The sequence below is a fragment of the Anomaloglossus baeobatrachus genome, chromosome 2, assembly GCF_048569485.1.
Source record: "Anomaloglossus baeobatrachus isolate aAnoBae1 chromosome 2, aAnoBae1.hap1, whole genome shotgun sequence".
NCBI lineage: Eukaryota > Metazoa > Chordata > Amphibia > Anura > Aromobatidae > Anomaloglossus > Anomaloglossus baeobatrachus.
Genome location: NC_134354.1, coordinates 386,445,068 through 386,462,338, shown reverse-complemented (window position 1 = coordinate 386,462,338; position 17,271 = coordinate 386,445,068). Strand labels below are relative to the sequence as shown.

General features: G+C 41.6%; 1 protein-coding gene across 1 annotated transcript in view; it reads left to right on the top strand.

Annotated features, from left to right (window-relative positions):
* Positions 1-17,271, top strand: part of EPHA10 (EPH receptor A10) — a 1,151,424-nt gene that overhangs the window by 913,111 nt on the left and 221,042 nt on the right. Inside the window, exon 7 of the mRNA XM_075336054.1 lies at positions 13,364-13,529. Coding sequence (XP_075192169.1) covers positions 13,364-13,529 — 166 coding nt within the window. The remainder of the gene's footprint in view (positions 1-13,363; positions 13,530-17,271) is intronic.

The window sequence follows — 17,271 nt, the reverse complement described above, 5'->3', positions numbered from 1 at the left end:
CACTTTTTCTCCACTTTTTCTCCATTTTTTTCTCCACTTTTTCTCCACTTTTTCTCCACTTGTTCTCCACTTTTTCTCCATTTTTTCTCCACTTTTTCTCCACTTTTTCTCCACTTTTTCTCCGTTCTTTTTCTATGGTCGGTCTACCCATTAGCTCTGCCATGCATAGTGTAGCTCTACACCTACTGCACATGTTACTTTATGATTGACATCTCTTTCGTACCAGAGCTGTCTAAGCCTACTCTGACCCCATATTTGTCATTACTATATTGTCCTTGTACTGTATTATGACATTTGTATCATGTGTTTCATTTCTTGCAGTGTTGCAATTTTTTTTGCTGCATCCCAATTGTACCTCTACATTGTTCGAGTTTATGCTATTGTTCTCTCACTCTTATGTGATACTGATTATTGTCATTTTTCAGGATTACATGCAGATAAGTCCTATCTGACAAAGGCTCAGGCCGAAACGTCATTTGTAACTTGTTTTGGACAAAAACATATATGCTTATGAAAAAAATTTTTTTCTTAATACGGACCAATAAAGAGTGATTTTGCATTACTATCCGTTGTGACTTACTGACTTAGTGTGGGAGATTTAGAGTGCCGAGGTTACTCACTAATTTTATCTATTATTACCTCTGAGCACCTATATACCAGTGAGCAGAGCTTCCTCTACAGTAGTTCTCCTGATTAGGCATGCCCTTACCTTATGAGCAGGGCATTGCAGCTTTGGTAACAATCATTACGACATGTACTCTGCTGCTGTGGACCCAGGGAGAGTGAGTGCAGATTCATTGCACCCACACTCCTCACATGAAGGGTCCGCACTCCTAGAAAATGGGGGATACGTTCCCTGAGTGTCTCCCCCCCATATTCTAGATGGTCCAGAGTCGTCGTGGGACCCCTTTATTTTTTTTCTTACAATAAATTGGTGAAAGAGGAAATGTTTTGGGGACTGTTTTTTCAAATAAATTTCTTTGTCGATTTTTTTTTTTTGTTAGTACTGACAGTTTATGATGTTGAGTATCTAATAGACGCCATGACATCACAAACTGCTGGGCTTGATCTCAGGTTACTTTACAGCTAGTATCAACCCGATTTATTACCCCGTTTGCCACTGCACCAGGGCACGGGATGAGCTGGGGTGAAGCGCCAGGATTGGCGCATCTAGTGGATGCGCCACGTCTGGGGTGCCTGCGGCCTGCTATTTCTAGGCTGTGAAGGCCCAATAACTATCGACCTTCCCACCCTGAGAATACCAGACCACAGCTGTCCGCTTTACCTTGGCTGGTGATCCAATTTGGGGGGGACCCTACTTAATTATAATTAATAATAAATTAAATAATTATTAATATTTATAAAATAATTATAAAAAAAGAGCCTGGGGGGACCTCCACATTGGATCCCCAACCACGGTAAAGCTGCCAGCTGTGGTTTTCAGGCTACAGCCGTCTGCTTTACCCTAGCTGGCTATCAAAAATGGGGGGACCCAACGTCATTTTTTTTTTTTAACTATTTTTTAAATAGAAAAAATTAATGGGCTTCCCTGTATTTTGATTGCCAACCAAGGTAACGGCAGGCATATGGGGGTGGCAACCCATAGCTGTCTGCTTTATCTGCGCTGAGAATCAAAAATACCGCGGAGCGCTACGTCATTTTTTATAAAGATTTATTTTTACAGCACTCTGATGTCCAGCAATCAAAATACAGGGAAGCCCATTTTGTTTTTAGTTATTTAAATAAATAATTAAAAAAAATATATATGGGCTCCCGCTGCATTTTTTGTATTGCTAGCTAAGGGTAATCCAAACAGCTACTGGCTGTAGTTCTGCAGCTGCTGTCTGTCTGTATGGAGAAGAGCAGACAGCAGCTGCAGAACTACAAGGCTCAGCATACTCCATCCAGGACTGTATGCAGAAGTTTTTTGCCCACCAAAAAAATGACGTGGGCTTCGCCATATTTTTGTATGCTAGCCAGGTACAGCAGGCAGCCACGGGCTGCCTCCAACCCCCAGTTGCCTATTTGTACCCGGCTGGGAACCAAAAATATAGGGAAGCCCGTTTTTTTTAATTATTTCACTTATTTCATGAAATAATTAAAAAACAAATGACGTGGGCTTCGCCCCATTTTTGTGTCCAGCCAGGTACAACTAGGCAGCTGGGGATTGGAATCCGCAGCACAGGTTAGCCCGAGGTTTCTGGGCGCCTCTGCTGCGAATTTCAGTCCGCAGCCGTCCCAGAAAATGGCGCTCTCATAGAAGCGCCATCATCTGGCGCTGTATCCAACAATCATGAGTTAATACTGGCTTTGTTTTACTAGCCAGTATTAAGCCAGAGATTCTTAATGTCAGGCACGTTTGACCCGGCCATTAAGAATCTCCAATAAAGGGTTAAAAAAAAGACACCACACAGAGAAAAAATACTTTAATAGAAATAAATACACAGACACATTAGAGACTCCATCTTTATTACCCCCTGTCAGCCCAATAAATCCCCAATAAACCAGCGCTGATAAGAGGTTTTTAATAGAGGCTTAAATTATAAGCAGCAATTTCAGCGTTCCAAGTGCCTTTAAATGAATTTGAAGAAACTGCACTTCAGGATTGTAGTGAGGATTGTAGTGAGGATGAGGTGCCCCAGCCCATTACTTGATGAGCTGGGGCACCTCATCCTCACTACAATCCTCACTAGTGTAGTAGTAGTGACGATTGTAGTGAGGATGAGGTGCCCCAGCCCATCACTTGATGGGCTGGGGCACCTCATCCTCACTACAATCCTCACTACAATCGGGAAGCAGCGTGCAGCCTTCACTCCGTGAGTGATCAGTGCTGCTAGCGGTAACAGTGGTAACGCTGACAGACGCGTTACCATAGCAACGGTGCTCCCGGAGCCGCGGTTAGCGGTGACGTCACCGCTAACTGCGTTGCTATGGCAACGGTGATCTCCGTTAATGACCGGCTGTGTCAGCCGGTCCCTAACGGAACGGGGAGTCGACCGTGTGCTAGAGCATATCGCCGGTACACGGCGATACACAAATCTGCACCGTGTTCCGGAGAGATGCACTCGCAGGTCCTACATGACGCGTCATAGTCATGTGACCAGTCTGTAGCCAATGAGATAATAGCCACATGACTGGTCACATGGCTATTTTGACGTCATGATAGGTCCTGCTTCTCTGCTGGCAGTGCCGGTCACCGGGAGGACTCAGCGATCATCGGATGGAATAGTGGCAGGAGACAGAGTGCAGGAGGGATCGCGGGGACTGGTAAGTGTTATGGCAATGTTTATTTACTGTATGTGTACATTTATAATGCATTTTTATGTGTTTGTGATTGCCTCCCATTATAGCCTATTGGTTCGAGTTCGGTTCGTCGAACGTTCGACGAACCGAACTCGAACGGGAGCTCCGTTCGGCGAGCCGCCCTCGAGCCGAACCGTGACCGGTTCGCTCATCTCTAATCATTAGCGGTCGCTCGTACGTGTCACATGCAACGACGTCGCTAACGATACCGGATGTGCATCATAGAATCCGTGACCCCGGCGACATATCATTAGATACATCGCTGCGTGTAACGGGGCCTTAACAATGTATAGAGTGTATTTCTGTTTCATTTAATGTTAAATTAATTTAAAAAAAAATTGCTTTTCTTTCAAAAATAAGGAAATATCTAAGTGACCCCAAAGTTTTGAACTGTAGTATATGTAGATGAAATAGAAGGTTTGGTTGATATTTACAGGCATTAGTTAAGAGATGATTGCTTTATATGTTTTTCTTTATATTTTTGGAACATGTGCAAACTGCGGAAGATAATAGTCAAAAACATAGAATAATATTTAGAAAGCCTCACTCAATATCACTTGCAAAATATGTAATATTAAAGCAAGGATTTCAGTTGAACGGAAGGTTCAAACGAAAAGTTGCAGCCTAGACAGATGTGGTGGCTGAAGCAATCAGAGTCATTTGCACAGGTCTGATGTAGGGCAAGAGGACGAGAAGTGTGTGGTTGCTGAGATTACAAGCAATCTCATACCTCTTTTGGTTTTATCAGTTCTCACTTGGGAGAGGTCCCATCCTGCCTCTGCCAGGGTCACCCAATAAATTACCAGCCGAGCTGGAGAGATGTCACATCTTGTTGGCCGTGAGATGCTATTAATTATGGATGCTGCTTTTGAACAGATTACAAATCAGTTGAGATAAGCAAAGCAGCAGAGCCTTTGTTCTAGAAACATAGCGACCAGAGAACTATGGATTGGTTTCGATTGCATTTGTACCTTTAAAAGTTTTGTGTTCTCCTCTCGCTTACTATAAGCACTGGTAGTACATGATCGTAGCTTGCTGTGTGCTTGCATTATTCAGAGTAGATACTGCTGTCCTTCACACATTATTGTAACACATTTATTGTCTGCGCAGGCAAGGAAGCATTCAGTATTCATGTGAAAAGCTGACTTTTATATTGTCCTGAGGAATAACTTAATCCTCTCTGAGTTAATCTTGAAAGCTATAGCCAAAAGTGAATTAAAGCAGCGGTGCCGCTTACAAATGAAAGGCATTCTAAGGGACTATAGACACAATAACATGTGCGCTCATATTTAATTACAGCGACCGATTTCAGGAGATATTCACTTAAAACTTATTAGGGTTTTATTCCTATTTGGGACAACATTTTAACATTTTAAGCTCCTTAGCTCCTTTGAAAGCATTCTTCTTTGCAGCATGTTTGCTACATTTACCTTACATTTTTTTTGTACAGTATATACAGTACATCACAAAGTAAGTACACCCTTCACATTTTTTGTAAAGATTTTATTATATCATTTCATGGGAGAACAACATTAGGGAAGATATGAAACTTTCATATAATGTAAAGTAGTCAGTGTCCAGCTTGTATTACAGTATAAATTTGTTGTCCTCTGTAAAGAACTCAGGCATTAAAGTCTAAACAAACGTAACTACATCCTTAAGTGAAAATGGCCAAATTGTGCTCAAAGTACCTTAACTATCCAGGGCATGGATTTTACTAGAGCTTCACAGGTTGCCACTTGACTCCTTTTCAACTCCTCGATGATGATGGCATCACCCAGCCGGTGAATGTTAGAGACCTTCCTCCCCTCCTCCTACTGTTTTAAGATGCCCCACAGATGCTCAATAGGGTTTAGGTCTGAGAGAAATGTTTTCCTAGTCCAGCACCTTTACCCTCAGTTTCTTTATAATGGCTGAAGGTATGATTGGGATTATCATGTTGGAATACTTCCCTGTGGCCCAATCTTCAAATCTTCAAAAAGAGGTGCTCAGTATGTCCCAGTACATGTTGGCATTCATGGTTTGATCAAAGAACTGTAGCTTCCCACAGCTTCCCACAGCTGGCAGCACTCATGCAGCCACAAACCATGACATTCCCTCCACCATGCTTGATTTTAGGCAAAACACACATGTCTTTGTACTGCTCACCTGGTTGCTGCCACACAGGCTTAACACCATCTGAGCCAAATAAGTTTATATTGATCTCATCAGATCACAGGACATGGTTCCAGTAATTCATATTCTTAGTTTGCTTGTCTTCAGCAAATTGCAGGCTTTCTTGTGCACCAATTTTAGAAGAGGTTTCCTTTTGGGATAACAGTCATGCAGACTAAGTTAATGCAGTGTGTGACATATGGTCTGAGCACCGGTCAAATTTTGTTTAAATGCAGATTGCACATTTTCTGTTAGTACAATAAACCTCATTTCAATCCAGAAAAATTACTCAGTCCATCAGTTATTAGATATATGAAACTGAAATAGCTGTTGCAAAACCCCAAATTGTTATAAAGAAAAAAGGTTAACATTAATAGGGGGCCCAAACTTTTTCATATGACTGTATTTAGAAATCATAGAGTAATGCGGGCGTCACACGGTACCATCTATCGTGCGATTGCACAAGCAATTGTACCCGCCCCCGTCGTTTGTGCGTCACGGGCAATTAATTACCCGTGGTGCACAAAGTCGTTAAACCGCCATCACACGTACTTACCTGCTGAACGACCTTGCTGTGGGCAGTGAACATCCACTTCCTGAAGGGGGAGGGACGTTCGGTGTCACAGCGACGTCACACAGCAGCCGGCCAATAGAAGCGGAGGGGCGGAGATGAGCGGGACGTAAACATCCCACCCACCTCCTTTGTTCCGCATTGCCGGTGGGAGCCGCGGGATGCAGGTAAGCTGTGTTCATCGTTCCCGGTGTGTCACACGGAGCGATGTGTGCTGCCCCGGGTACGATGAACAACCAGCACTATTAAAAATAAACAATTTTTTAAAAATAAGTGACGAGTACACGACTCACGATTTGTGAGCGATCCTGCGTCGCTCGGTGGTATCACACGAAACGACGTCACAAGCGATGCCGGATGTGCGTCACGAAAACCGTGACCCCAACGATGCATCGTGCGATAGCTCGTCTCGTGTGACGCCCGCATTAGTATTCTTTGAGGAATTTTTTTAACATCTCTTTATCTATCTGCCATGTGTGTTGTGTTGGCCCTTTGTGATTTGACTTTAGGGACATCCTGTAAAGGCCTGATTTTTGTAAATTGATTATTTGATAAACTTGTATGTCACTTCTTGCTCTAACACTATTTAATAAATGTTTTACACTTTTGCAAGGAGGTTGTATCTGATTTTCTTTTGACATGTGTTGGTCACTAAATGACCAGGACTATGGTTTCCCTCAGTCCTCTATTAAATATACTAGTGGATTACAAAATCTAATTTATTTTCCTTTGCAGTTAAAAACTAATGTGTAACATTTTAAAACTTATTGAAAGGATTGCAGCATTTTATTTAAAATGTTTAAAAATATGAGTAAAAAAAAACCTCTTTCAATCTGAGCCAAATTCATCATTGTGCACAATTTTGATAAACTTGGCTAAAAATTCACCAGGCGAGTTCAAACCAACCAAAGACAAAAAACATGACTTACAAAGGTGTAAATGAGGAATCGGTCTCCAGACCCATCCTCAAATACCAAATATCCTTGCACTGCAAAAAGTAGACGGCTAGAAGATGAATGCATTCTGTGGTTTTGCTCCTGGTGAAATGCGGCTAACCAATTAAACCATACATTCCTTTGGAGGATAGCAGATGAAAACGAATATTAAAAATTCTTTAAGAATGTTTCACTTCTATCCTCTTAGCAGAGCAGAGTCTATGACAAAGGATAAGTTATTAATTACCTTTTTCCTTTAACTATGTAATAATTTAATTAAAATTATGCATTTTCTAACTTTGGCAGAAGATCAACTAGTAAATGAGAAAGTAAGGGGAGAGTGCTGAAATGCACTGTATTAAATGACTAAATGACTCTCAGGGCTCCATTTTCCATGCTTTACACACCATGATCTGACACTGCAAAATACCTGGCTGATTAATACTATGGAGTATTTATCTGCTGCAATTATCACTATGCATGACTAAGAATACTAAACGTAAAGGTGCAGTTTTAATTATTTGGATGACACTTCTGTAGCCAGCTGGTACTGCAGAGGGTCATTTGTGAAAGTCATGTTCTAGCAAATTTATGAAAAGCTAAGCAGAGACAAACTTTTTGATTAAAATCATAAAATGAAGATGAAAAAACTGTAACAATTTTAATATTACAATAATATCCAGAATTGTACAATATAATGTTGACGATGACATGCTTATTGGTATAATAAATTACTAACTACTAATCCAGAAGTCATCCTATAACATTTATTATGCAATTTCTTTGAACGTACAGAAGACCAGGTTGAATGTGACAAATTAGGTTAGTATAGGAAATGTCCATCTCTTGGGACAATTTCATAGCAAAGAGCATTTATTAAATATGTAATAGCTGAAGAAATAGACATGAATCCCACATCCAAAAATCATACTTTGATCTAATACCACTACTCAAAAATGTAAATACCTGAACATGAGGTTCTTGGTTTAACATTCTGATCAGACTGTATGAAGCAGTCTGCTGTGCCACATCATAGCGAACCTCTTGAGTGGGTCCTTAACAATTTTTAAGCCTAAAAGGTGTGGCGCTGCACGCCAACCATCACCAAAAGTGACAGTGCGCCAGCAGGGCAGGTGACCTGGTGCCTCATAACACCATGCTGCAAGACAGAGCTCCCATGACTCCATGACTTTAGGCCCCACCACCCCACCATAAGAGAACCACCTCAGCAATGGCTGCCACACAGCACTAGCACTCTGTGGAAAATGCTGGACAATTCACCCTCCACCAGCTCACAGTATGTGAACTGAGAGCAAAAAGGCAGAACCTCTCCTTGAAGTCTCCTGCTAATTTAAAATGCTTGTGCCAAATGGGAGGAGTGCTGATCAGAATTTTAAACCAAGTTTACTTACTGGAAGCTTGTGGAAGGTGAATTGGCCAGGACCTTTCCCATAGTGCTGCTGCTGTGCGGCGGCCATTAGTAAGGTGGTTTTGTGTTTGTGGGCGATGGCACCTGGAGTCATGGGGGCTCTGCCTTGCAGCATGGTGTTGTAAGGCACCAGATCACCTGTCTCGCTAGTGCACTGTCGCTGTTGGCGGTGGTTGGGGAGTGGTGCTGCACCTTTAAGGTTTAAAAAAGTTAAGAACCCACTCAAGAGGTTCACCGTTACGTTTTAGTGGGCTTCATACAGTTTGATCAGAATGGTAAATTACGAGGGGCTGCTGATAAGTCTTTGACTTTGTGATTTTTTCTTTATATGCTAATGAATGTTACATCACATGAAAGCCTTATGTGTCTAATATATGTTTTCCAAATTTTGTGTTTGTTGCTTATGGCAACAGTGTTCTATGCACGCGGGAAAACAAAATGATAGAGTCTATTCACAGCAACTGAAAGCAGAGGAGTGATAAAATTCTTGTTTCTGCAAGGAAAGTCCGCAAAGGATATTCAGGGTGATATGTCTCAAACATTGGGGATCAATGCCCTTCATATTCCACAATTAAGAACTGAGTTTCCAAATTTAAAATGGGCCACTTCAGCACCAATGATGAGGAACATCCTGGAGGAGCGGAGGGGATTGTCGATGCTGTGCACAATCTCATACTGGACAATCGACGATTTTCAGTTAAAGCAATAACAGACATCATTTCCCGTGAACGTCTTTTTGTCATTATCAATGAACATTTGGACACAAGGAAGCTATTTGCAAAGTGGGTCCCCATATGTTTGACAACAGATCAGAGAAGCATGAGAGTGAAAACTTCCCAGTCTAATTATCAGCATTTCCGGACTGATAAGAACTTCCTGGATCAACTGGTCACTATGCATGAGACCTGGATTTAATTGTATGACCCTAAAAACAAGGAGCAGTCTAATTAGTGGAAGCATATATGTTCTTCTCGTCCAAAGAAGCTCAGGGTGCAAAAATCAGCCACTAAGGATATGACGTCTGTGTTCTAAGATAAGGAAGGCGTGCTGCTAGTGGACTACCTTCAAAAGGGTTTCACTATCAATGCAAGATATTACATTGAACTTCTGGACCAATTGAATGCAGCTCTAAAGGCCAAAAGGAGCGGCAAGCTGTCCAAATGAGTTTTGTTCCTGCAAGACAATGCCTCCGCTCACACTTCACAAGCGACCACAGCAAAACTGACAGAGCACAGCTTGTAGCTGGTTGACCACCCACCTTATTCACCAGATCTAGCTCACTTCGACTATCATCTGTTTCCCCACCTGAAGAAACACTTCAACGGTACCAAATTTCACACCATTTCTGATGCTATGGGTGCCTAGCTTGAGGTACAACCAAAATCCTTCTTTTTGCTAGGCTTACAGAACTTGGAATATCGATGTAAGAAGTGTGTTGACATCAGTGGAGAGTATGGGAAATAAATGTAAAGTTTCTTCATCCTATCTCGTTTCTTCCTGGGTAAAGCCAAAGACTTACCAGCAGCCCCTCGTAAGAACCTCATGTTCAGGTATTTAAATTTTTGACTAGCGGCATTAGATCAAAGTATGATTTTTGGATGTGTGGTTTCATGTCATTTTCTTCAGCTATTGCATTTATCAAATATGTCTATTAGTGATGAGTCAGCACTAAAATTCATGAGTGCTCAGTACTCGAATTGAGCAGGTCGGTGCTCGGACAGGCTCGATTCAAATAACAAATAAAATGAAAGTCAACAGGAAACTTGAACATTTCTCTGGAAGACCCCCCCCAAGAATGCTGAGCAGCCCCTAAAATTGCTGAAATGGATGGAGAAAGCACTCAAGTGGAATAAGAACAGGATTGGTCACTGCTGGGAACAATGTTGTCAGAGTATTATGCCTCTTTTACAGACTGACAATAAAACATACAAAACAGAAGATAAAATAGATTTTACAGGAAAAAATGAAAATAAATTCTTTGCTGTATAAGGACTTGTATATAAGGCAAAATGTAGAAATTAAAAAAAAAACACCTCTTTCACCGGTTAGGCTATGTTCACAAGTTGCGATTTTGCTGTGTTTCTCATTGCTTTCAATGTTGAAAAAACACTGCAAAAAAACGCTGAAAGAGTTGACATGCTGCTTCTCTCAAATTTGCAACAGTTTTTCATTTTAGTCAGGAAAAAACCCAATTATGTTTATTAGATATATGAAATCTCCTGGCTTATGCTGATACTGTAGAAATACGCTTTTAATTTGAAAAAAAATCATGAAACAATCTTGGAAACTAACGCAGCAAAAATATAACATATGAACATAGCCTTAATAGCCAGGCCATCTCTTACCATATTTCCCCACTACCTATGACTACAGTACATGATACAGGGGGGAATAAAACTACACCCTCCGATAGTCACTGGTAAATGTAATGTTAACATTTTACTACCTCATCTGGGCATATGGTATATGACATGATGAGACACATCCTCTTTAATTTATGAAGATACTCTGAACCTTACAATGACCAAAAGGACAATGAAAGAGCTGCTAAAAATTAGTAGGAAGAGGGACACTGATACACACTGCATTAGACATAAAGGAGCGCTTCTTAAGCATTCTGTTAAAATTGTTAGGTATTGGGACTCCTAGACTCCTAAGGCTTATGCACTAAATTCAAGAGCTGCCAAAAATTAGAAGAAAGTACTCCAATAGACCCTGGAAAACACGTAGAAGAGGGCATCAGAAAACCATTTTTTCCCATTATTACGAGTGAGACTTCTACACTGGTTTAGCCTATGCACTACATGCAATGGTTGCCAAAAATTAGAAGGGACTCCAATACAACTAGGAAGATATATAAAGGAGGGCATCAGAAACTCATTCTTTTCCTATTATTAAGACAAAGATTCCTACACTAGTAAAACCTAAGCACTATATGAAAGGGCTGTAAAAAATAGGAGGTGCTAGAAAATACCCTGGAAGAAATGGAAAGGAAGGCCTCATATTTTTTTCCCCATTATTTAGAGTGGAACTCCTACACTAATTAATATTCCATACAAAGAGAGAGGAAAAAGCGGCACCACTCCTGTAGTGTAACTCAAGTTTATTGAAAGGTGTGGATAAAAATGCAGTGGCAAGGCCGAGTGTAGGCATCCACAGACTACGCCCATTTCACTCTGGCATGCGCTTCTACGGGTCACCTTTCAATAAACTGGAGTTACACTGCAGGAGTGGTGCTGCTTTTTTCTTTCTCCTCATATGGAATATTCACTGAACTATTTTCTCTTTGTGAGCATGCACTTCCGACAAGTCCCGGATGCATGGTGGATCTGAGCTCCATTTGCCCTTCAAGCCGGCATTTTAAGGTACAACATTAGTGGTTCAGGATCTTTATTGGGTTTGCTTTCTTTGTTTATTGAACACCTACACTAGTTTGGCCTATGCACTGACTGCCAAAAAATAAAAGGGGGTATGATTATTATTATTATTTATTATTATAGCGCCATTTATTCCATGGCACTTTACAAGTGAAAGAGGGTATACGTACAATCATTAACAGTACAAAAAAGACTGGTATAGGAGGAGAGAGGACCCTACCCGAGAGGGCTCACAGTCTACAGGGAATAGGTGATAGTATAATAGGTGAGGACAGAGCTGGTTGTGCAGTGGTGTACTGGACTGAGGGTTATTGTGGGTTGTAGGCTTGTTGGAAGAGGTGGGTCTTGAGGTTCCTCTTGAAGCTTTCCACGATAGGGGAGAGTCTGATATCCTGAGGTAGAGCGTTCCAGAGTATGGGGCAGGCACGGGAGAAATCTTGTACGCGATTGTGGGAAGAGGAGATAAGAGAGGAGTAGAGAAAGAGATCTTGTGAGGAGCTGAGGTTGCGTGCAGGTAGGTACCGGGAGACTAGGTCACAGATATAGGGAGGAAACAGGTTGTAGATGGTACTCCAATATACCCTGGAAGACACATCGAGAAGGGGCTCAGGAAAAAATGTTATCCCATTATTAAGAAGAGGGATTCCTAGACTGAGAAACTCTCATTTCTGTGGTTATATCTAGTTCTTCAACTTAGCCATGAAAGCTTCTTATTCAGTAGAACAACACACAGTCATACACAGAAGGATAGCAGATTGGAAAGATCCCTTATTCTCAGGGGTAATATCCCTACTAATTAAAAAACAAGTGGCATCGACATAATTATGTACCCATCCATTAAAATGCTATTGTAATATTTTTATTTTTTTATGGTGATAGGACAATACAATGCCCTCTTGAGAAATCTAACAGGTGGTTATAGGTGTTTGAGGATTTCAGAATAGAACTTTGCAAAAATCTCTTATCTTTTCCTCACCTTCTGTTCATAGAATCCTCAGCCATAAATATCTTTACTATCGATCATAGTATTCATCATACTTCAGAAGTCCTTTACAATGGCCAGCCCATTTTCTGAATAAGGAGCAGAACTATCTTAATAGCTATTCTCCGATTTTTAAGAACTGATATGCTGCTCAGTTCAAGCAGGTATATCAAAGCTGATCCATGTTGAGCAGATTAATGTACTTCTTTTAACTCTAACACATTTTGGTGCATTTCATTTCGGTATAACTGATCACAGCAATAGATATTCACCTTGCATTTCATTGCTTTCTTACCTGAGGAGTATAGATCTTTTCCCATCTTGTAATCAAAAGCCAAAGTATATTCGGTAACTTGAAAATCATTTGCTTTCAGATAACAGATTTCTTCAATCCTCTAATAATAGGGATTTGTCTATTAAAGGAATGAGTATGGCCTGCAGCTGTTGAAAAGAACTTGAATCTTGGCACTGTGATATGTGAATCTAACTCAGTACCTTGTATAATGCATGAGTGTTTAAAAACGGCCAGGCAGAACAGTACGTTTTACAGGGCCAGCAGCAAATCCAGTTTTGAGGAATTTTTTAAAATAAAATATTTTGTTTTTTTCATAGGACCAAAGAGACCAAAGTTACTCCACGCTAAAGACTCCCTTGACAGCAGTAACTGTTCATAACCTGAAACCAGGAACAGTCTATGTCTTCCAAATCCGCACATCATCATCTTCCCAAGATTATGGAAGTTTTAGTCCAAGCATTGAAGTGGAAACTCTAGGAGAATGTAAGTTATTTCCTGCAAGTTGCTGCCAAATTAAAATGTACCAAGGTTAGAGCATGATTTGCAGACTGTAGGTTCCAGTATTTCTAGTCTTCCTTTTTGAGATATACTGGATTTAATCTCCATGTACAGTTTTCTTATTTGCATATATATTTTACATGTATTTTGGTCTTAAAGGCAGGTCTAGTTTTAGATGTGTTAAACCGGGCTATTGCTCTGGGTGGCCATCTCCTAATGGCTCCCTCCATGCCCTACCAAACAATATGGACATTGTCACGATTTAGGGCATCTTGCATACAGGTGATGCTCTGCCATGCCTTACTGAACTTCTGAGCCGGCAGTGACATGTTTCCTTTCTGCAGAGCATCTTGCATTTGGAGATGATCTGCTGTGTTTCTTTGAGCACTAGCTGACAGGTTGTTTGACAGCACAGGGATTCCATGCAGGTTCTGGGAGGTTCTTTTACTTAGGTGTTCCACCTTCCTAGTAATTGCTCTGTTTCATTACTGAGCATGCTCTCCCAGAACCTCGCAAGTCATACTCCCTGGTTCTGCAGTTGTGCTTGTGGCCTGTGTTTGTGCTTGTGATCTGACCTTAGTTTCTTGACCCCGTACCGTTCATTGACTCCTCTCTGTCCGCTCCCTGTTCTTGTCGTTACCTCCTGGCTTCTGACCTCGGATCATTACCTGACCTTTTCTCTGTCTTTCCCCTGAATCTTATACACAATCTCTTGGAATTCTTACCCTCGGCCTGTGACTTGACTTCATTTCTGCTCACTCCATGTGTCCTGTCATGTCCTCCTGTTTTCCGACCCAGCTTGTCTGGCTACCCTTCCGTCTATAGTGTCAGTAAGTAGTGACTAGCATTACAGACATATAGATATAGCATTTCTTAAACTAAAGGCACTCATACAAGATCAAATAACTATTGGCTTACCAATACATTTTGCAGTAAATTAACTGATTTTTAGAAACTGGAGATTTAAAAACACCATTATATTAAATTTGTTTATTTATAGTTGATTTTATTTAATTATTTTAAAAAGATAGTGATTTTTTTATCTTATTTTTCAGTCCCTTTAGGGACTGCCATTGACACCCTGTGATCACATTGCTGAGGGTGTGATGAGACTTGGTGCATGAATGTATGAACACAGCAGCCCCCATGAAAAGTTTTCTCATCATTTAAAATTCCCTATTGATGATTGACAGTGACATTTAAATGGTTGCTCCTATCCAGTTACTACTGTTACAAACAAATACCTGCTATAGAATATTGCAGGCATCTGTCACTACAGAATGGGCTCAGCTCCTGACTCTGCTCCAAACAAAAACATTCTGTCACATACAGGGATTAAAGGGCAATGTTTAGGTTTTTAACATATTTAAATAAAAAACTATCCTTAAGATAAATCAGGAATATTAAATTAATGGGAGTCCGACACCCTGCTCCTGCCAAACAGCTGTTATCAGTTTCTGCAGTTGGTGCATGTACCAGTTTGTACAGACCTGAAACAAAACAAGTGTATACTCTGTGTAATTGCTGTTTTAATATAAAATATCAGCAAAAACTGCAATCTGTATGTTTTTATTAAGCAACATCTGAATGTTTATTAACATTTATTTATAAAGACAGGAAGATACATAAGTATATATTTTAAGCTTTGTTTTCCAGAATTGCAAACTATGTAATTTGCAGAAGCAGTAAAAAACAAATCTGTCATGATAACACAATGAAATTTTAACAACCAGATCTATGCTAGAATATTTGTACAAAACGTGTAGTTTATTGTTAAAACAGGGCACGCTGCATAGTGAAAGCAATAAACACATAAACCTGGGTTTATAATACAGCATTGCTGAAAATATAAGTGAGCATCCAACATTTGCCTGATAAAATAGCCAGTATTGCTATATACATTGGAAATCAGTGACATACCATATATTGTTTTGAGGTTTCTTATTAAAGTGATTCGTAGTACTAAGACATGGATGACCTATCCTTTGAATCGATCATTAGTATGACATTGATGGAGGCCCAATAGACCCACTAATCAGCTATTAACACCAATCTTCAATAAAGGGGATGATGATAGGAGTTATATTTACAATAAAATAAAGTTTGTAATGCCACCTGTGGTTTCGCGGCTATGTGAACCGCTGCTGCGCTGTGTGTTCCCCGGGGCAGATGTTGATGACGCAGCTGAGGTGATATTGCTCCCCACAGGTGGAGCAGGACCCCAGGGCAACCGTTGAATTATCAAAAGTCAATGATGATAGGGGGAGATGTGGGAGGAATGGAGACGACACCAGGGGCTTTGCAACAACAGTCTTTCACTCCCTGCACCAGTTCCAAGTTGACAGCCAGCTTAGTCCTCTCACAGTATGCTGGGATTTCTGGTGATGGCCTTTCGCCGATCCCGGGCAGGTCAGAGGTCAATACCGGTGTACCCTCAGATGTGCCTTTCCTGGTCGTCTCTCTTGCGCTGACTCTCACCCTCCTGTCCTGCGCCTCTGCACACAGTGCCCTGAGCCAGGGGCTGCGGACTTTCAAAGGGTTTTCTTCCTACTTGGCTCCCTGGCCCTCTGAAGCCCTTTTAAAGCGGATTTGTGTGCTGTTTGTGGCCCAAAGGTGCGTACAGCCACCCTGGCCTCCAGTGTTACTAGAAAGTTCTGAAGTCTTTTCCTAGTCTAGGCACTGGGACCCAGCTTGCGACCAGATCCTTCCACCTGGTTTTCTGTGGAGTAAGCCCACGGATGCTTCCTACACTCCCATGTCTCTAGGATTCCTTCTTCTGTGTCACCCGGGGCAAGAAGGACCCCTGTGTCCCTACGCTCCGGTTGCATCCTCACTGCTGACTAACTGACTGACTCTGTCAACTGCCAACTTAACTCCGCCCACTCCCCTTAGACACCTCACCCACTAAGCTCCACCCCCAGGCTGGCTTCGGGGACAGTGCTAGCCACTATACAAGTCCAGCTGTACTAGACCATAGCCACAGTTTCATGGTTTCAGGCACAGTGCTAGCCACTATACAAGTCCAGCTGCACAAGGCCCTAACCACGGTTTAGTGGAGTGTTGTGTTGAGTCTGTCTGTGTGAGTGTGTCATGTGAACTGGTGGATGACCTCTCTTTACCCTGGGATGGGATACCACACCTCTGTATGAGGTTCACTACCTTTGTGGCAATGGAAGCCTCAGGGGCGTCACATTAGTACATGACCGCCATGGCCGGGTGATGCCCATGGTGGCCATCTGCAAAGCCACCATTTTTAATTCAACTTTACTCTTTTTTATCAGAGTGTATCCTTACTTATGGCCCACGCAGGGTGTATCTATACCTATGGCCCACCCAGGATGTATCTAGACTTATGGCCCACCCTGTAGAGATAACAGGGTATTTGTAATGCCTGCCTGGATCAACAGACTCAGATGGGATGTAATGGACAGGCTAGAGGGAAGACACTCACCAAGCAGGACCCCCAGAAACCTGAAACCCTTTAACCCCTATACAGGGATTTGGAATTACACAGGCCCCTGGACATCACTACCTGTGGAAGGCTGTAGTCCGATGAGAGTAGTCGCCAGGCAGGGTCAAACCAAGAATAGCAGAACAGGGACAGAATCGGCAGGCAAGGACGTAATCAGAAAACGTAGCAGAGGGAAAATCCGAATCAGGCAGCGAGGTACAAAAAAAGCAGGCAGGAGGGTAGTCAGAAAACACACAGAAGTCAGCACACAGGAAT